Here is a 21,610-nt window from a genome sequence, read left to right on the forward strand (position 1 = left end):
TGGTGGAAGGGTGGGATAAAAGTAGGTAATAATGTCAGTGTTCGGCACCTTGCTTTATCTGCACCTTACAGTTATATTTACTTATTTGCAGCTGAAAGTCAAGGTCTCCACAGAAGTTGGCATTTCAAATGTGGATCTCTTCACTGTGGATAAAGACCAGAGTATTGCACCAAAAACTACCAGGTAAAATACCAGTAATTCAGAAGGGCAGGACTTTGAATCCAGGCTCTTTGCTAACCTTTTTTCATGGCAAGGGTTTTTGTTTGGTTGGTTGTTTTTTGTTTTTTTAGGTAGCGAGTGTTTGTGATAGGCACAAATGCTTATATACTAAAAATGGTTAGAATTTTATCACATTCCAAGACAGTAGTCATGTAAAATCTGGGGGTGCCAGATTGCCATCGCTGACTTTGGCTACATTCACATGATACATTTAAAGCAGTATTGGCATTCCATCATTCCAGTCCTGATCCAGCCCAAACCATTCAGTCTCCACCCATCTATCTTCACCCCAACCTTTCTGAACGTGCTGGGGAAAATGGTCATCTTTCAGCGGTGTGCTTGAGTCTCTTTCCTTCCCTCCTTGGAAAATCTGGTCAGTTCCCAAGATTTGCAAAAGCAAATACCCCTGAAATTGACACTATGATTAGTCTAGAGGTGGGCAATTAGCAACCTGTACATAGGCACTCCATCTTCCTTTCTAGCAGATTTGGGGGGCAGCATAACCAGCTCCAAACAAACAGCTTTCTTGTCATGTCTCACTCGTTTACTGGAAGGGCAACTTTCTGGTCTGAGACTTGTCAGGCGCTCTCACCTGTCAGTATGCTGCAACTGGTATAAGTTCCTCAGCGACACTACGTTATTTTATCTTATTTTTTTCCTTTTCAGGATCACGTACCCAGCCAAAGCCAAAGGATCCTTCACTGCTGACAGCCATCAGAATTTTGCCTTGTCCTTCCAGCTGGTCGATGTGAACACTGGAGCAGAACTCATCCCCCACCAGGTTAGCTGGTCCATACAGATACCTTGTTGTGCGTGCTTGCTACCCATAGAGATCACTTTGGCAAGGGAGCCCTATGGAAGGGGTTTTTCCGAGGCTAGTTCATTCTGAATTAGATGGTGACAGAAAAGTTGGAGGGGAAATTCTGCAAACTTGCCATAAACAGTTTTGAAGTAGGGGATGCAATTTATTAGGGTCAGGGGGAGATTGCAGTATTCTAGAGCAGCAGAGGGGGGCTGGATTCAGTCAGCAAGCCAGATCCTTTGAGATACAGTTCTCAGCTTAAAAACGTACCAACGTGTGTACAAAGAATGCATATTCTGTGTGCAAAAAGTGCATATTCTAGAGTAAAATGCATTGGAGTTTTACAAAAGTCACTTGTGCTTTCTTGCGGTAGAAAACGTGGCACAACTGGAGATCCACTAAAAACATTCTGGGAAATATCCTGTGGTGAGGATCTTTGCTTCCAGCCAGAATCAGGTCCTAAATTCCTCTCCGGAAAAGTGGGTGTCATGTGACAATATACAGCCTTCTAATTACATTATGATAGTAAAGGTGCAGAATGTAAAACAGAATGAGGTGGCCAACTTTCCTCCCCTGAGCCCTGCATAATCTGCAACGGCTTCTTTAGCAGTGTTTCCGGTGGTGGGCAGTCATTTGGAAAGTTCATTCCAAGCTCTAAAAGAGATGAGGTGGTGCCCAAAGCCTTATGATGGATGTTGGGAGATGAATGCTAGCGCGAGTTTAAAATCACCTCTTCCTCTTCAGACCTTTGTGCGACTTCACAATCAAAAGACTGGGCAGGAGGTGGTGTTTGTTGCAGAACCAGACAGCAAAAACATCTACAAGTTTGAACTGGACACTTCAGAGAGAAAGACAGAGTTTGATTCCGCCTCTGGAACCTACACCCTGTACTTGATCATTGGGGATGCTACTTTGGAAAACCCAATCCTCTGGAATGTGGTATGTTGCTCCATTTGCACTATGCCCTGCCTTTGGTTTTAGTGTTATGCAGAGAGAAGCAGCTGCAATGAATGGCAGATAGATCGCCATATCAGGTGTAATTTCAAGGAACCAGCTTGTCTCAGACACAAATAAAACAGATTGCTGCATGCTTTTTCTGCATATAAAGGGCGGGCAAACAGAAATTGATACCATTCCCCTGTTGGGATGCAGTGTGCTTAACAAGCTACCTCAAATAGTGTAGTGATGTAACTTGAGGTGTCTCTGCCATATGCATCACTTTATTTCATCCCCCAAAGCTAATCACAGTTCTCTGCTCACAGTTGCTAATGGAAGTTACTACTGGTCTATTCTAAGCCTTGAGCTTGTCCTTTATTTCTTTTGCACGCAAAAAAAAAAGGTATTTTCCCTTGCTTTAACTTGCTTGGATGCAAAAGAGATTAAAAAAAATGCAATGAGGTAACTTTATTTATGTTAATGTATTTTGACTGTGTACACCAGGCTTCCTCAACCTCGGCCCTCCAGATGTTTTGAGACTACAATTCCCATCATCCCTGACCACTGATCCTGCCAGCTAGGGATCATGGTAGGCCAAAACATCTGGAGGGCCGAGGTTGAGGAAGCCTGGTGTACCCAGTAACCACTTGGTTACCTCATCTGTCCTGACCCTTTTAAAAAATCACAATGTTATGATATTCCCTGTTGTGAAGTTGTTGAGGAGTTATTCCTTCCAGCCTTGAAAGTTGGTCTGGTGCAAATCCTCATCATGAAATTGCATCTGGCCAGATCCAACACTCTCAGGTTAAATTCTATTGAGAAAGGTTGCCACCTTCAATGTGACCTGGAAAGCTGTAATGTTTTAACTTCATGCAGAACTTCCTGTTTCCTTTGGTTTTATCTGCATACACAAAATAGAATAACTTCCAAGACTGTATGAGAAGTCTCTCTCTTTAAATTTGCCCTTACCTATTAACAGAATGAATACACATTGAATGTTTTTACTTGTGTGGTTTTAACAAGTATGTGAATGTAACCAGGTGGGTTGGGTTTGGCGAACTCATAATTCAATCTCAATATTTTAATCTTCTTAGAATGTGAAGGAAAGTTCTTTTTTGGAAATCAAACTATGTTAGTGTCATATGTTCTCCACGAGGTGTAAATCTTCATCTAGTAATTCCACTTATATATGTTCATATAATATTCACTTCAGGCTGATGTTGTCATCAAGTTCCCAGAAGAAGATGCGCCAGCCACAGTCCAGTCAAAGAGTCTTTTCACTCCTAAACCGGAGATACAGGTACAGCTGTTAGAAGCCAGGTGATAAGTTGGCTGTATTTCTCTACCTAGGATGGGGAACCTGTGGCCCTTCAGGTATTGTTGGACTCCCAAGTCCCATCACCCCAGCAGGTATGGCCAGTGAGCAGGGATGATGGAAATTATAGTCCAGCAACATCTGGAGGGTCTCAGGTGACTGCTCTACTTGTATGTTTTGTTTTTAGCTATTCCAGCAGTTGTTTTAAAAGTCCTCTGGCCTTAGAGGAATCTGCCCTTTTAAATGTTGTGTTTATAGAACTTGGTTTACATGCTGAGTCGGCATAATTGTGCTATCTGTCTGTCTGTCTGCTTGTCCTCCCTCCTGCCTCAGGTGTTAACACATGTCCATATAATCCATGTCTGAACCACTGAGGCACTTCCCACTTGCTTTAAACTTGCATTCTTCTCTGCCATTTTATCAAAAAATGTCTTGCACACTCATCTCCTGGACAGCCTCCCAAACTAGCATTGGAAAGTGTGTTAGGATGATGTCTAGTAGGTCCCTGTCAGAAGATGGCACGCAAAGGAGAGAGCCACCTCAAGAGGAAGAGAGGCTTTTGATGTCACTCAGCAGACTTTAGAAGCCCCAGCTTTAATGTGCAACAATGTAGATTCCAGAATGTATCATTTTGATGTGAGTGGATATCCTGGTTCCAGAGTTACCCTTCTTACACATTTTTCCCATGAACTCCTCTTTATAGCACCTGTTCAGAGAACCTGAGAAGAGGCCTCCCACCGTGGTGTCCAACACATTCACAGCCATGATACTCTCCCCACTGCTTTTGCTCTTTATTCTGGTAAGTTTCTCATATCCAGACCAATGTATAGCCTTCAGACAACTGATACCACCTTCTCAGCTTCTAACACAGGTAGTGCAACTCTATGGCAAGATATTCAAGGGACAGTACCAGCATTTGTTGCAGTGTGGCCTAGTGCTCGCTGCCCACTAAAGCTGCAAACCCAGGCTTGCCCAATCTGGTGCCCTCCAGATTATTTGGGCTACAGCTCCCTTCACACTCAGCAAGCATGGCCAGTAGTCAGGAGTGACAGGCTGTGTAGTGATCTGCAGAGCATCAGGTTGTATATCTAAATCCCCACCTTACATATCTACAGTAAATCTATCCCCCTTAAATAGCTCTGTTGGAATCATAAATTTGTTGTGTTGGAAAGGGACCCTGAGGATAATCTAGCTAAATCTCTACATTCCCAAATTTCTGCCTCCATATGGGAGTCCCCAGACTTACGTGGCGATCAATTAGATGTTTGAATGCTGGGCCACATATCTTAAACAAATGCTATTTTCTGAGTGAAATTGAAAAATCTAATGTGTTGGAGGGTGAGCATTTGCACACACGCTATATAATTTGAAGCATTTCTGAAGGTCAATTTTGTTTCGGAAAAGGTCGGTATGATCCGGATTTGGTTGTCCTCAGGGCTTTTTGTCTAAAGTATGTTCTGTACCTTTTCAGTGGATAAAGATCGGAGCCAACATTTCCAACTTCAGCTTTGCTCCAAGCACCATTATCTTTCACCTGGGTCATGCAAGTAAGTGCCAGAGAAATTCCTCCCTATTTATCCTTTTCCACGTAGGCTTTGCAGGCGGGAGCCTGATGACAAAGTGCCTCACAACCTATTAGCGATAATGGGCATAATAGCGCTTCATTCCTCCCCCCTTCCTCCAATCTTTCAGAAACACATGTCACCCATCATTTTTAACAGCTGTCATTAGACTGGGCTTCTCTTGCTTCCATTTAGATGCATTTGATAGCACAGTGTGTTCAGAGTTTTCATTTCAGTTGTTTATCCTTTGGTCCGCCCACAATTATGGCAAGAGAGGCTTGAGGGATGCCTCCTTATATCCCTTTATTTAATGGAAACATTAAGTTGTCTTTATGCTCCTTGTTCAGTGCCAAAGCTTAGGTTCTCTGCAGCCAATTTCTAGCATCGCTCATTTGCCTAAAGAGGACAGTTGCCTCTTTACAACTTATTTTGGAGAACATTGCTTTGCCTTTACAGGACGTGGCTTTGGCACCTGATACACAAACACACACACACAAATATGAACATACCCTTTTCTCTTTACTATAGTTTGTTTTAAACTGGTTTTAATACTATATTTTAAAATTGTTGTAACCCACGCTTGAGACCTTATGGTGAAAGGTGGGTAATTAATAAATAAAGAAATGTGTATTTGTAATTCCTGGTGTTCCTGGGAGACATACTGTCCTTTAAAATCCTGGGGAAACTCCTTTTAACATTCTACATCACTTCATATTTTTCTGGTGAAATGAAAAAGCAGTGCCACTATTTTAGAAATTCTGAGTTGGATTCATTCTGTTAGCGGCAGCTCATGCAAGGGCTTCTGCTACTGCAACAGGGCTCCCCCCCCCCACCCGATTGGCTCAGGGGTGGGGTCAGAAGAACCCTCCAGAGCAAGACACAGAGGGAGGAGACGCGGGGTTGTTCTGTCTGGCAATCTGAACTACATGCGCTCGTGGAATAATTGCCATAGTGCTGTGTTGAATTCCTCCTGGTCAATCAGTGGGTGCTAGTCAACTAACTATTACTCAAGAGTAAAACCGATTGAAATTAATGAACATGACTTAAGTTAGGTCCATTAATTTCAATATGTCTACGCATCAGCTGTAGCAAGTTTCATTATAGCATCTGATTCATTTTTTCTAGTCTAGAGTTCTCGGTTCTTCCATATCCGTGCAGGGATGTTGGTTACCTGTCTACCCTGAGAAGCATAGGGGGTTGTTTAGCTTGCAATGTTGGTTTGGGGTCTTAGCACTTTTCTCAGTATTTAGGCTTATTATTGTCTTCCTTTCCAAGGGTCCAGACACTGACAGGAATACCCAGTCACTGGGAATTAATATGCAGTTATCGTATGCTGCCCATTGCTGTGGATTTTTATTATGTACCTCCTTTTCAAATTCAATCTCACCCACCATGCCTTGCCTTTTCCTAGCAATGTTGGGGCTCATGTACGTGTACTGGACTCAACTCAACATGTTTCAGACCCTGAAGTATCTGGCTATCCTGGGAAGCCTCACTTTCCTAGCAGGCAACAGAATGTTGGCTCATAAAGCAGTTAAAAGGTAAGGCAACCAAAATGGGGTTTCAACAGAACCTGTCCCCTTGAAGAGAGCTTGGCTGAGTAGCAGACCAATCATTTAAATGTGGGGTGTTAGAAAGAAGTCCAGAGCTGAACATCTAGCTGACATTCTTAAGTGGTAGAATATGGGTAGAGATGCCTATCTGCCATACTGGCTTGTGATGTCAGTAATTAATGGAGGGTTTCTGGAGGGCCACGGAGTAGCCACCTCTGACTTAGGATATCCTAATGTTGTATAAATGAACCAGGAACTGCTACCTTGTCTTATAAGCATTTATTATGGAGACTGAGAGAAATGCACTGCAGTCATGGAGTCGGCTAGAAACTGCTTCTCAGCCTGGTAAGCCATTTTGGGTGTTTCCACTTCAACATGTCGGCTTGGCTTCCATGTGGCCATCAAATGTTGTCAGGGATGGTGCAGAGGGAAACCATTTCAGTCGAGATCAATCAGCACAGCAAAGCTGACACAGACAAAACAGCTTGCAAATCTAGTTTCAGCTGGCTTCCTGTGGTGGTGAAGGTAGTAAAAAAGTAAAAGCAGGCCTAAATTTCTGTTTTGTTTCTTCCAGGGCTTCTAGTAGCTTGAAAGGATAATCAAAATGCTTTGGGCATGTTTTGATGGTGCATCAAGTTTGCAATTCCTTTCTTTATGAAAAACTTAAAATAGTTATTTAGCTGTCAACACAGATAAAAGAATTCAGTTTATCCTCAAATTTCTAATAAAAGTCCATGTGGTAAAACTGCTATCTACATGGCTTTGCCCAGGCCAGTGTCACCTGAACCCATTGGCTCCCCATCCATCATGTCTGGGGGCAAGAATTCTCTTTGGGCATGTCACAAAAGGGTGGCAGTCCTAGATGCTCACCCATATCTCAGTAGAGTTTCTGGAAGGCCTGGTTTTGCTGCCTGCATGCTTCTCTTTTCTCTGTGTTGTCTGTTCCTTGAGCAACGTTGCTGTCCTTGCCTTTACTGTCCTCTCTGAACCTTTTCCCCATCTCTCCTTTTGGCAGGATCGCTGCAGAACAGAGCAGTAGGTTGGCAAAGTATAGAACGCTGCGGTAAAAGGGGGTTGTGCTAGTGACCAGCTCTTCCTAGAAGTAAGGGTCCTTGGATGTTGCCTGTTGCCCAGCCATACTAGCTGCTTCCATTTCATGCTCGTCAGCCGCCTCTCCCTGAGCCAACATAACCTCACCTGAAACCTCTTTCCACCCACCTTGTATGCCTTTGAACTTCATTTACAAGTTATCATCTCACCATTCAGATTCCTCCTTGATACCTTGGTTGTGTTCAAAGCCTGCGTAAATGTCTTAATGGCCATCTTACACAAGCATCCTTGCTTAGTAAGGCTCTTTACCATTTTTTAAAAAGTTTTAATTTAAACCTCTGCTTGTTAATTAGTCAGTTAAAAATTAAATACTTGCTCAAAATCCAATGTTTTGTTTATATCCTGCTTTCCTTGCATTAATGGACTGAGGAGGCTCAAGTGATCTACTGAATTGCAGATGTGACTTAAACTGCCTTTTTAGTATCATACCTGTGTGTGCATCAGTAACTAGGTCCAGCAGCACAGGATTTCACCTAAAAGTCTGCAGAACAGTCATCCTTGATTCCACCACACACACACAACTGCCCAGTATCCCACATATTGTTTCCCCTTCTACTTTTCCAGTCAGGCAGATACCAGATTTATTTTATTATTTCATTTAAATTTCATGTATTTATATTCCACCTTTCTTCCATCCTGGAGCCCAGGGGGATGTACATGTGGTTCCCAGGCAATCTCCCATCAGGATGGCTGTGGCTCCATCTGCCAGAAGTAAAGTACTTTGCAGAAGTAAAGAATATTCATATTTATTTAGATTGCACACCTGTGGCTTTGAACAGTTGAGACCCTTGGAAGCTTGAGTCTGGATTGACCACAAAGTCTCACAAATCCAATATTGTTTTCATGTGGCGGATATGTCCCATCTCTGCACTGAGATACTATGTGAAATTGGGCTGGCTGGCACACTGTTTGATTCCCCCCCCCCCTGCATTTGTGTAACACCTTCATTTCTCATATTTTATCCATTCATTCTGCCTGGTCTGGGAAAAGGAACTTGGAGAACCTTCTAAGCATATAATAGCTTAGAAGCTGAAAGCTAGGTGCCAAAATACTCATGCTCTTTGCTTAAAAAAAACCCTCCTCATTCTGTAATCAGAATAAGTTGTACCAGTTAAGTAAATGTAATAATTTTGCTGCTCAGATTTGTTTTTGAAAGAATATGGTATGTTGGCTGGAGGCTGATCAGATAGAAATGATAATGGGTTATAGAACAGAGTGTGAGAACTGTACAGGGCAGTGAAACTTGGAGCACTGAAAGCTGTCTTATAAGTTTTCATGTTTTGACCAACCCACTGCCCACATATTTCAAAGTTATTTTTTTTTAAATAGCAATGAGGATTAGAAAGGTTTTTCTTTGAGAATGAAAGATGATTTTTTCAAGATGCCAAATTCAGCACCGCTTCTCAGATTCTGTGGTGATACGGTGCCAACATGGATGAAATATTTTGAAGCCAATCTAGATTGTGGATATAAAACTTAGGAATGTACAGGCCATTTATTCTCCTTTGCTTTATAATGTAAGCAAACATTCTTGTAAATTCTGGGTTTTGCTCCTAAGTCCGCATACTGAAAGCACAGATGCTTAAGAAGTTGTTTCACAGAAGTTGTCCACTCTTAAATTTTCAAGAACGTATGGGCCCAAATATGCTATGTGGCACTAGCTACAATCCTCCATGTATATATTTTGGGGAGGGGTGATGATAATCTCTTGTATTGCAAAATTAGGGTTACTATTATCATTCTGTTGAATATACTGAAAGCAGCACCCTTCACGTGCCAAAGGAAAGACATGAAGCTACCAGGAGAGAAGTATTCCAATCATACTGAATATCTAAGAAACCGTGTTGCTTTCAGTATTATGCTCTGGGCTAAATGCAGATATTTGCATGGGTGTTTTTTCTTGCCAGCAACTTTTTAATGCATCAGAAATGCATCTGTATGTGTGTTATTCCTATTTCCGTTGTCCAGGGGCATTGCATGTCGGATTTCAGAATTTAGAGCCTTGCTGTCTTAGTAACCCATCACCCTCATCCTTTTGATGCAGGTGTTCTTTATGTACTTTATACTATACTGCTTGGGGCTCAGAAAGATAATAGTCAGTTCATATTGATCAGTAAAAACCAGTTTTTGCCTTTTTTTGTCCTAATAGTTAAGTTTTAATAACTCAATATTGGCTGCCATTCTGTGCACACTTAGTTGGAATACCCATTAAATACAGTAAGCTGACATCTGAATAAGCATCCATAGACTGGGCTATAACAATTTACATGTTTTACCGTAAACACCGTTTTAGTGCATGTTTTGTGCATTCTTCAAGCTTTTGGCCATCCCTGAATCAGGCTTCATAATTTTCATTACGATGCTAAATTTATATATTCACTGTGCCAAAAAAAGGAGGGCATCTACTTAATACATGGAATTGTTATTCTGCATCTGCATTTTTAATTTTGCAAGTTTTCTGTGTGTCCTTCCAGAACTCACTGATGCAAGAAGAAAAGAAAAACTTGAAAGAAATCCAGTTTCAGCTCCAGAGGGAAGGAGCCAAAGAAGAGTTTAAAATACGGAAAAGAATTGCCTCTAATACAGAAAAGAATTTTGTTGGATTTGTTTTTTATTTGTTTTTTTTTTAAGAAAAAAAATTCCCCACGTTTTGTATTTAACTGACTGTTTAAGTGCTTTGAGTTATGGCATAAACACCTGCCTGCCATCAAGGATTTTAGAAACTGTCAGGCTCCAAGAATTTGTTTTCCTATTGTCTCCTTTATTGAATAAAGAGGATGAGACAAAATGAACTGTAAATTTGTGAGGGGTTTGCAGATGTGCAGCCTGGCTTATGACTTGTGTCTGTACAGGCCACTTGGTTGTTTGGACTCTCCCCACCCACACACCCTCCCCAAGCCACTGGCTGAAATGTGTCCTTTTGAACTCTGATAATGCCTTTTGCTTGCCTGTATGGAGAATAGAGAATTCTGTGCAAAGGTAAAATACACATTTGTTGCTCCACCTACCACTGATGCACAGCCCTCAAGTTCAAAAGGTTTCCCAGTCCCTGCCCTCTTATATCTGGGCACACTTTTTGTGCGTATTTGAAAGAATTCTCCGGATAGCAGCCCTGGCCTTTGCAGTAGTCATGGCAATCTAGATGAAAGTGCTTTTTCTACTGCTTCGCTTCTTACTGCTTTCCTTGCATGTTTGTTCCTTTTTGGTCTCCTAAGCCTTTCCTCCCTGATCATTTCTGATGATGCAGTGAATTTCCCTTACATTCCAAGGTTTGGCTTTCTGCATTTTCAGAATTATTTTGTTGCACTTCCAACATTGTTTTGGCTGTAGTCATTTGGTTGGTTGATGTTCCCTTTATTTCTAGCAGCAGCACATAGTGCAGGGTAAAAGCTGTCCATGGTCCTGAAATCAGAAGTCAGTCATATGCTTTCCAGTGAACCCCAAGGTCAGTTCCCAATTAATTCATTGGCAGAGGCCCCCATGGCTAATATTTGATACCACACAACTCTGTGCCTTTATGCAGTAATTCTGTATAGGAAAAAAAGAGTTTGGATATATATATATATATGATTGCTATACATCAGGGGCATTTATTTTCAAACTGAAGTGAGGCTACATATTCAACAGTCAAACTGTAGGAAAGCACAGGGAACAGAAGGCCCTCACACTTTGTTTTCCTGATGGCATTCTGGACAGTATTGGTGCACATAGTAATATGTCTGTTTCTTTGTACTGCTTCAGAAGCAGAAAGAAGAGGAGGGTGCTCTGGGAGTGGCACTGACCAGAATGAAGCAGGACAAAGCTTATTTACAGTTCCATTAGCTTGGTTAGGACACTGACAAAATCTTCCAAGTGGTCATCATTGATATCTTGAGACCTGAGGTGGGGAAATAGAAATAAAACAACTTAATGTAATGTAAACCATTTTGTTTGCAGCGGGACAGGATTACGCCATAGGAGCATACAAAGCTCTCAGACTCCCTGCCCATCTTGACCATTATTGACTGGTAACATGTCCTTCTAGGCTTTTGACAGAGTTCTTTTCCATCACTTGCTATCTGATCTTTTGGGCCTAGGAGCTCCTGTTCTTTGGGCATGCAAAGCTCTTGTTCTCCCACTCTCCCTACAACCTCGTGAACTCAAGGGAATCTGTATACTAACCTTTGATTCTGCAACATGGCTCCCAAGAAATTCCTCAGTACCATCTGCTGGTGATAGCGACTGCCCATCAGGATGCTGTCAGACTGCCTCCGGGTCATGAATTCGTGTTCCTCATCCCCCAGGTTGCCTTCCCTGTAATCAGCACGATGTAGATTAGTGGAAGGTCTTGAAGCAGGGAGATGTGATGTTCAAGCCCCTCCTTAGTTATGAACTTCAGATGGACCATGAACAAGTTGTTTGACCTGTCTTCAATAACATGTGATTGCCTCATACACACCCACCCAACATAGAGAAAGGGTGAGAACACAACTGAAAAGTCAGCTGAAAGATTGGCTGTGATTTAGAATGATTTAAAAGTGCTTTAAGCAAGAAAGGAGGAACCCATGAACATCTGCATATGGTTGGACTCCAACCCCTATCACCCCAGCCAGCATGACCAGTGGTCATGGTTGATGGGAGGTGTAGTGCAGCAACATCTAGAAGGCCACAGGTTTTCTGCCCCTGCTTTAAAGTGTAATAAGTGTAGCAATATCTTCCTCTAATGCAGGAATGGGGATCTTGTAGCCCTTCAGATGTAGCTAAACTGCAACTTCCATCATCCCTTATCACTCTTCATGCTGATTTGCAGGGCCAGCCCAACCATAAGGCAAGAAAAGGCGACTGCCTCAGGTGGCAGGATCCACAGGAGCTTCCAAGGCATATATTGCCCACCAGTGCTTGTAATAGCAACAACAGTGGCATGCTCCCTTGTTGACTGGATCTCAATGCTGCCTCTACAGTGGTCTCTTGGTAAATCAGGTGCTGCTGGTTTCCTCCCACCCTTGTTCCCAATATAGATCTTCACTCACCCCTTCTTCCCTGGTGGGGGTGCCATTTTGCGGTTCACCTCAGGTGCCAAAATGTCTTGGGCTGGCTCTGCTGATTTGGATAGATGAGGCTTGGACTCCAGCAACAGCTGAAAGGCTACTTGCACTACTGGCTTGTAAAGGAATAATACACTCAGGTCCCGCTGTGCAAATGCTCATTATAAGAAAAGGAATTAGTACCCAAACCTCACTATACACACTGAACATTAAGATATCCAAACAGCTGGACCTGTGTGTAGTACTGTAAACAAATAAGCAGCCTCAAACAAGCCTTGCTTTTGTGTTTTGCTAGTCAGCAGCTGTTTCGCCAAAAACCATGGTGGGTGGGAGGGAGAGAAATGGGACAAATTAGAGCATTTTTTCCCTTGTTTCTTTGCCTTTTGGAATGTTTCAGAGTTTTCCTGGGTTTTTTCATCATTTTGGAGCCAAATTTCCATTGTCAAGGACACATTAGAAATTTCCCCATAGGAATCAATGGAAATTGCAACGCATTATACAAGCACTCGCATAATGAACAATTTCCTGAGAAGGCATAGTGTTCAGTTAGTGGGACCCATGTGTACTTTCCAATTAATATCTTTGGGGCATATTGGGAATTTACTATCTGCAGGAGGCAAATCAAGAATACAAGCCATAAGCAATTGGCACTGAATGTTCATGTGTGTTAAAAATCACTCAGAGGACTTTCGTCTTAAGTTCTATACTTATGCTATTGGCTACGCTGCCAGATTTTTGTAAATGTACAGGAGATTCCCTCCAGTGCAGGGCTGAATATGGCTCAAAATATAATGGGCGTATTACTATAAGAATGAATCTGCCTTGTTGTTGCCAATTGTGTTGCCAGGACATGTCTAGGCAGGAGCTTTTCAATCACAGGTTCTGTGCCTAATTGAAACACACAGCTTGCACCCTATGCCTTATATGTAGCAGACTGCTACAACTAAAGTAATATGTAATAAAGTTCCACTTACCCAAGTCTTTTCCCAACGATGCCTTGCAATAACTTCTGGGCTGACATCTTACCCCGAACTTTGCGGTAACTATCAGTAAATATTGCATCTGCATGGCGTTGCATCCTAACAAAACACAGACATTGTGTTTATCCGCGCCTACCTGGGACAACATGCAAATGATGGCTTCCTCCCTTTACTTGGATGGAGAGAGCAGTCTCACATACATCGTCCCTGAGAACAGTAAGCTTCCCATGCTATTAAAGTGGATTAAGAACTACTCCTGTTGGAGCTATGTGCTTCTTGGCACTGGCAGGTTGCTTGAAGGAACTGGGGGTGCAGCACAAAGTGTACTGTGTGTGAGAGTGAGAAACAGCACATAGGTTCTGAATGAGGGCACAGATTTACTGGTTGCAGCTCCCACTCTTTGACATGGCACAGGCACATAATACTCTTTCTGCATTTGTAAGAAATCAATCTTTTAGTGTGGCAACACACAAAATTTGGAAGTACTTTCCTATAGACATCAGGCTATAGGCCTTGACTGTACTGTTTCATGCCTACAAAAAACAGTTTTGCTTAGCCAAGTCTATCCAAACATGCACAATATTGACACGTATTTTAATTGGGTTTTTAGCTTATTGATTTCAAAGTGGTTTTTAGATTTTAAATTGTTTTTAACTTCATTGGTTTATTCTTTTTGCAAACAGCTTTGAGGGGTGTGTTTGTTTACAATCAATATGTATATAAATTTTATGAACTAAATAAACAGGACAGGTTCTTTTCACTGAGCAGTCCATCCGCTGACCTATATCACCCTCCTGAGTGCTGAAGTTAGGCAAATTTATTTTGTAGAGCATTCATGTTCGGAGACAGTATACTAGTATATAGCATTTTCTAGGAAGCAACAGCTTGGGAAAGTTGTCATATCCATGTCCTGCTTGTGAGCTTGCCAGACGCTGAGTGGCCACTGCCTGAAATGGGATGCTGGACTAAATGGGTCTTTTCATTCCAGGAGGGGGGGTCTTATATTCTAATTTGCCACTTTTGACTACTGGACGTGGGGTGCTGATATACCCACCTTTTCTCAGCAGGGTCGGTGAGGAAGTTCTCCTCCTCCTGCTCCTCTACTGAGAGGTTGTGGCTTTGCACAGGGCCACTTTCTTGCAGTTGAAAGCTCACTGCCTTGCCAGAAATGGGGAGTGGACTATATCTGAAACACATCAAGAGAAAGCAAAAGTAATACTGAAAAAAAACCAAACTGCAATATGCATGTTTCTGATGGCATGGTATATGAAGACGAGAATTGGCAGACAATGGTGGAAGAAGCAAAAAAAACAACAACCCAGCTATGCATCTTGTTGCACCAGGCAGAGACATTTCTCCTGATATACAAGCTGGTAAGGCTTGTGATACAAATGAAGGCAGCAGTTAAATTGTGGACTGCTGGGCTAGATGAACAAAGACAGCTAGCTCCCTGTGTTCTTAAATGTTTGTAGGGTAGCATATGTATAGCCCTAATCACAGGGAAAAACCTCTGTTTCAGGAATTATATTGGTGGTGTAAGAGAAAACCCAGGCCTTTTTGGAAAATGCAGTGACCACCAAATTCTGATGGCCTGTAATCTTTGAGAAAGATGGAGAATAGATTTGTTACGAGCTGCTTTTCAACTATTCTTCACCTGCCCTTTTAGATAGATAGGGCCACTAACTGTGAATGACAAAGGTCAAGTCAAACCCTACGTTTTTGATAGGCAGGAAGGTGAGAGAGAAGATGCGCACCTGAGTGCTGGGTAGAGAGGAGACGAGAGGGAACACATGATGAAATGGAGGAAGAGAAGGAGAACAGCCCTGTCCAGCATTCTTCACTCTTCTGGGGCAATCTGCAAAGATATAGAGGGAGGGAGGGAGGGAGAACACTTGGCTTCATTAGAGTAGCATAAGTAGCCTCATGGCAGAATTTTAGTCATAGCCGCTATGAAGTCATTTCCCCCCCCTGGTAAATCAAGTGGGATTAGTGCTTTAGGCTATGTACTCACAAAATCTTAAAAGCATGTTATTTCCCTCAAAGAATGCTGGGCACCATAGTTTGCCCCTCACGGAGTTACTATTCCAAGCAACCCTTAACAAATAACAGTGCCCAAAATTCTGTGAAGGGGGGAAATGTGCTCTAAATGTGTTTTAAAGTTATTGTGTGTGTATGCAGCCTTAGTTTGGAGTAAATGACCTAAAGGACAGTTGCTGAGCACCGATATTCAGTCTTCCAACCCTTGTGTGACGAAGGGAAAGCCCCATTGTGGAGCCTCTTGTAGCCTCTTGTAGTCAAATACAAGTTCCAAAAGGATGCCTGTTTCAGAAATATGTTGATACAAATCGGACCTGCAACAGGACGCCGCTGTATTGACCCTACAACAATCAGTGTGGGAACCGAGTATGCTCAGTCCCCCTGAATTGTTTTGCGAGGTTTCACTGCTTTAGGCTCGTGCCCCCCCCCCAAAAAAAATGTTTTATATTTCTGCAAACTTGGCTGATACCTCCCTTTTGTAAATGGTGGTGGTACATAAGCACTTACAGCCAGAACATAAGAAATAGAGGGAGTTGCTGCCACACAAACACAAAGCATACAGAGCTATTATTTCTCAGTATAGCTGAAAAGCTGCAGACAAGCTGCAGCCTCAAGCTGGATCTCTTGCCTACTGTTCTGGAACTGCCATCACTTCAACTGAGCTAGCTTTCAAGAGTAGAGAGGAATAGAAAGGGCAAGAGAGTCCATTTTCAAAATGACTCTTTGCGCCTTTGATCTACAACCCTGTGTAGTCTGGAAACATCCAGCTCAGATGCTTCCAATAGATAAGTGACTCAGGGGAAACAGCCTCACACAATAAAACCATTGTGAGCATTTCAGGGGATGTAACATTTAGATTTTCAGGGCTGTATGGCTGAACTCTTAATAGACTTCTGTTTCTTTCCATTCCAGTTATTTCCGTTCATCAACATTCCCTGTTCAAAAATTATGGTCACATTAATCTTTCTGTGAATGGGTTGGGAGCACCTAATTTTGTACCGGTGAACTTAAGATGGCAGGACCCAATCTGTGCATAAAGTGCCATGAAAACTCTGCTAAGTTTTCAGAAGTAGCAGTAGAAACAGTAACAACACTTTTATTCATCACCATTACTCATCTGTTGGAGGGCAAGGTTTGAGTCTAAGCATCCTGATGTTTCAGAAGGTGAAATAAAGGATTTCAATCTCTCTCTCCCTAAGTGAATGGGGCTGAGTTGACAGCCCAACAAGATGTCATTTGAGAAACCGAAGATGCTATGGTAGCTTAAATCCTCTTTCAAAACAAAAGTATTTAATCCCAAAACACAAATTTATTCCTGTTCATTTGTTAGCACTTCTGGAATTGGTGTGAGCCCTAGCAGAATCTAGCTGTAGAGATAATGACGAAATGGTAGGCAGAGGCAGACAAGCAGATAAACTGCTGTTGACTGTGGCATGGATTTTACTAAATCAGTATGGTAAGCAATGCAAGCATTGTGAGATTAAGATATGTAAGGCATTCCTTTAGCCTTGTAGTATTTTCAGGGTTAAAAAAAAATGCTGTGCATGTTAGATGAAGACTGCAGTCCTAGACATACTTTATTGCCAGGAAATCTATTTGAAATCAGTGGAGTTTGCTTCTGAGTAAACTTTGGCTAAGACCTGGCACACACCATCATAACACTTCATACACAAAATAGCTGCCTAAGAATGAAATAAATTCCAAAGGCATAGTTAAAAACATTTTTAAAAAAAGTTTAGCTGCCACATTTTTGCCTACATTTCAAAAGTTTACCCTATTGAAAGTTTTTTTGCAGTAAAATGCCATCTCCTCTTGTACCTTCTATCTCTAATAAACCAGACATCTCTGCAACTCACTTTTCTTTTTGTCCATAAGCAAATGGGTAGCTAGAACAATATTACTTACCCACTTACTTTCCAGAGACAAAGAATTACAACTAAAATGTAAATGGCAGCTTTAAACAGCAGGTTTCTTTTCTTCCTTTTTTACCAGCACTTAATAAATTCCAACTCATATCCAGAGTACCTGTCTAGTATACGTCCAGATTGCTTTTGCAAATCTTCTGAAATATCCTAGAATTATTTGCGTAGTTGGAGTCCAGTTATGAATATTTAACTCTGTAATTTACAACCCAATCCTATGCATGTTTGCTTTAAAAAACATGCTGTTGAGTACAGTGAGATTTGTTCCTAAGAATGCATGCACAAGACTGCAATCTTAATATACAAAGCATCCTGCAGACAGGAATAGTTAATTCACTTTTCCACCATGAAGCATCTATTCATTAACAAACAAAGTGTTAACTTACAGCTCCCTTCAGGAAAATGGTCCTCTCAAGTCTGCAACTTTGTTCTTGGCCTTCTTGCTTGCCTGACAATACTTCCGATTCTTGCTGTGTCCCAGGAAATAGAGAAAATCCTATCCAGCTTTTTCTAACCAGAGTGGCGAGTCTCTAGCTGTTGTGGGTATTGCCGCACTCTCTTTTATATATTCACTCCCTCATCAAACCTGCAAGCTTCTGAACGTCAGAGAATCAATTACCTTCCAGTCACTCAAACAGCTGTGTTTAGCATCTTAACTGGGCTTACTAAAAGACAAATTTGCTTTATTAGATAAGCTTTGCATTTCTTTAAAATGGACATTTCAGTCTGAATGCCAGCTAGCGTGACTGTTGACAGGTCACCCAAAGAAGGAAAAAGGAGGGTGCAGATTTGCATAAAAAGCACAAATTCAGAAATAATTACTGTACTTTAAAGAGAAAAAAACAATGTGGTGGGAAAGACTTCAAATTGAAGAGGACTGCCCTCTCTAAAGTAGGACACATGGCCACCTTAAGATCAACAATGAGCAAGGGTTAACCATTAATATTACTTCCTGTCTCTCTTGTTAAAAGATTCATGAAATATTTTTATCTTCTCTTTATCAGCATTGCTATCTTCTTATTCATTTTTCACATTTATATACCATCTTTCCCTCCCTGGATCTCAAGGTGGTATACAGAGTTCTCCCCCCCCCCAAAAAAAATTTCTCCTCTCAACAACCCTGTGAGGTAGGTCAGACAGAGAGATAGTAACTGGCCCAAGGTCACCCACTGAGCTTTATTGCTGAGTGGGAATTTGAACCCTGGTCTCCTAGGTCATAGTTCAACACTCAACCTGTTACACCACACTGGTTCTCCTTTATTTATCCCCCCCCCCGTTGCCTTTGTCGCTCCTACCTGCTGGCATTAGCTGAGTATTTTACACTTTGGTCCTTTGCAAACACCAGCAGCCTTATGCCAGGCAAATAATGCATCTAAAGTTCCTCACTGGGGACAAACCCACAGACCAGCAAGGTTTCAACACTGCCAGGCAACCCAATCCATGCCTTCAGGAGGTTGCAATCAAATGTGCTGGTTTGCACCATGTTCAGACAGTGCCCAGCAAGCACCATAGTAACAAATGAGATTGCTTACACTATTGAGTTGCAGCAAGATGTTCAGATCTCCATTCAGATCTGAAGGAGCATCTCCATCCCCGTTGTTCTACCTGGACACTGAGGTCCAGCGCCAAAGGCCTTCTAGCGGTTCCCTCACTGCGAGAAGCCAAGTTACAGGGAACCAGGCAGAGGGCCTTCTTGGTAGTGGCACCTGCCCTGTGGAACGCCCTCCCACCGGATGTCAAAGAGAACAACAACTACCAGACTTTTAGAAGACATCTGAAGGCAGCCCTCTTTAGGGAAGCTTTTAATGTTTGATGCATTACTGTATTTTAATATTTTGTTGGAAGCCGCCCAGAGTGGCTGGGGAAGCCCAGCCAGATGGGCGGGGTATAAATAATAAATTATTATTATTATTATTACTATTAGACCTGCCTCAGAGCTTTTTCGGTTTATACTAACTGCTTACATCAACCCAAGCCAGTGCATGGCTTAGTGTTGGTAGCATGTGATTCAATCAGAATCCAATCATGCCTTTCAGTGTTCACTCTTTGTCCCATGTTGCAGCCTAAACTCATGTGAATTGTTCCATTATACTACTATCTGCACCTGGCTTAGCCGTTAGACCAGCCTTCCCCAACCTGGTGCTCTCCAAATGTTTTGGGCTAGAACTCCCATCATCTTTGACCATTGGCCATGCTGGCTAGGGTTGATGGGAATTGTAGCCCAAAACGTCTGGAATGCACTAGGTTGAGAGAGGCTGTTAGACCTCGGTTGCTAGAGCTACCTCAGTTTACACCACGAACAGCATTTCACCCAGGGGGCTAAGCAGACAGCAAAACATCAACCAGCCAGTAACAAAGAACAGAATCCAGGAAAACACCTTGTAATTCTTCAGATATTGATTTTTTCTTAGACTTGATGCCTTCATTCTCCTGCATATTTTTTTTAAAAAATGCTTTAAAGAGTTTTTTTAAAAATAAAAAAAAATTAAATCCTGTGAGCTCCTCTTGCACCTATACACTCCAATAAGCCAATCTGAACATAAAATGCTGGTCGATAATACTGTGCTTCAGTCCAGAAGGCTAGCAATATTTTCAGCTCCTCACTTCTTATCTCCAAGCAGCAGCTACAACGAAATCCCCAAATCACTCCTCAGCTCCTCAGCATTCATTCCATATTATCATCTAGTATCCTAGCTTATGCTATTAAAGACTCTTATCATTTATTGTGGTCCTCCTTAACATGGGCAAATAGATTAAAATGGAAATCATATACTCCACAATGTACACATGGTTAAAATATAGACCTTCATGATTTTTACAAGAATGAATTAGGATGCATTCAAAACATTCAATTTATTGTAATAGGTTTTAATGAAGAAACTTGCATTTGTTTTTCTTTTTATCTTGTGAACCACTCTGAGATCTTCAGAAAAACGGCAATATATAAATTTAATATAACAATTTCTGAATCCTGATTTTACCCTCTACAACCCTTTGTGCATGATGAGATAGGAAATTCATTGAATGTTGAATGTGTTATTAAGGTTGTTTGTTTGTTTGTTTTCCTATCCTTAGGTCATCTAACTGATTGGCTCTTTGTGTGTGTTTATGAAATTATTCTGAAGATATGAAATTCAATAAATGTTGAGTGTTTAGTTTTGTTGTTGTTTTGTCCTAGCCTTATGTCATTGAGTATCCCACTGACCACTTTCATTGGTGATTCCATTCCAATGAAGATAATCTGCAAATTTTGGTGGTCATAGCAGCCAGCCTCTGTCAGCACTAGTAAAAGTCGGGTAGTCAGAGACACACCTGATTTCCGCTTAAATCCAAGGCTGTGGCTATGGGAGAATCAAGACCAGGCTTCTTCAACCTCAGCCCTCCAGATGTTTTGAGACTACAATTCCCATCATTCCTGACCACTGGTCCTGCTAGCTAGGGATCATGGGAGTTGTAGGCCAAAAACATCTGGAGGGCCGAGGTTGAGGAAGCCTGATCAAGACCCTCTTGGGGTGTTGTTGCTGTGAAACTCTCCATCACAGATTCAAGTTGTATATATGTGTAAATAAACCAGTATATCATAAAGACACCACAGTCTCTGCTGTGCCTCATTCCAAAGGAAACACGGACTGTGGGTAAGTGCCTGGAACTCTGGGAATCTTGCACCGCTCAGAGACTGGGGTGGCATGCAACAATGTTGTTTAAGCAGCTCCTGGCTGCTTCTCCTAGCCATTGGCACTACTGGAACTGGCCCTTTAATGTTTTCTGTACTGCTTTTGGCCCAAACCCATATACTCTATAGCTATACCCACTCCACTGTTTGTCCTTTTCCTCAGTTTTATCAATCCAATTAGTAAACATGTGTTTTTGCACACACAAAAGGAAATTGCAATTAACATTTAAAATTTCATCACCCACATCCTGCCTCTTGGCGGTGGGGGGAACTATAAGTGCAGTAGAGGATGAAAAAGTTGGAACTTTTATTTTGAAATGACTCTCCTAATTGGGGGGGGGGAATAGCAGCATATGGGTTGTCATTTCAATAAGGTTTGTGGAACAAAGAGCTGGTCTTAAGCTGCTTTCTAGTTCGAAACAATATCTAAGAGTGTCTTTCTCTTGCTCATTTCAAAGCTCAGTGGGGTCTGCTGAA

The 21,610-nt window shown here is 41.9% G+C and overlaps 2 protein-coding genes across 3 annotated transcripts in view; one reads left to right on the forward strand and one right to left on the reverse strand.

Moving 5' to 3' along the window:
- RPN2 (ribophorin II) overlaps positions 1-10,123 on the forward strand; it is a 29,516-nt gene extending 19,393 nt beyond the window's left edge. The window contains exons 10-18 of one of the 2 annotated variants that reach the window (XM_053394073.1): positions 92-183; positions 886-1,000; positions 1,766-1,960; positions 3,171-3,257; positions 3,976-4,071; positions 4,744-4,819; positions 6,246-6,375; positions 7,403-7,489; positions 9,972-10,123. In XM_053394073.1, coding sequence (XP_053250048.1) covers positions 92-183; positions 886-1,000; positions 1,766-1,960; positions 3,171-3,257; positions 3,976-4,071; positions 4,744-4,819; positions 6,246-6,375; positions 7,403-7,454 — 843 coding nt within the window. In that variant the 3' untranslated portion in view covers positions 7,455-7,489; positions 9,972-10,123. The remainder of the gene's footprint in view (positions 1-91; positions 184-885; positions 1,001-1,765; positions 1,961-3,170; positions 3,258-3,975; positions 4,072-4,743; positions 4,820-6,245; positions 6,376-7,402; positions 7,490-9,971) is intronic. The other variant, XM_053394074.1, reaches the window with a different exon arrangement.
- A 259-nt stretch (positions 10,124-10,382) lies between these two features.
- On the reverse strand, positions 10,383-18,293 carry GHRH (growth hormone releasing hormone). Its single transcript, XM_053394075.1, has 6 exons — positions 17,847-18,293; positions 15,256-15,356; positions 14,556-14,687; positions 13,496-13,600; positions 11,659-11,790; positions 10,383-11,374 (listed from the first exon to the last, which is right to left on the reverse strand). Exons 2-6 carry the CDS (start codon positions 15,333-15,335, stop codon positions 11,305-11,307), a joined length of 519 nt encoding a protein of 172 aa, XP_053250050.1. The 5' UTR covers positions 15,336-15,356; positions 17,847-18,293; the 3' UTR covers positions 10,383-11,304.
- Between the last annotated feature and the right edge of the window lie 3,317 nt (positions 18,294-21,610).

This window comes from Podarcis raffonei, chromosome 6 (assembly GCF_027172205.1).
Source record: "Podarcis raffonei isolate rPodRaf1 chromosome 6, rPodRaf1.pri, whole genome shotgun sequence".
Taxonomy (NCBI): Eukaryota; Metazoa; Chordata; class Lepidosauria; order Squamata; family Lacertidae; genus Podarcis; species Podarcis raffonei.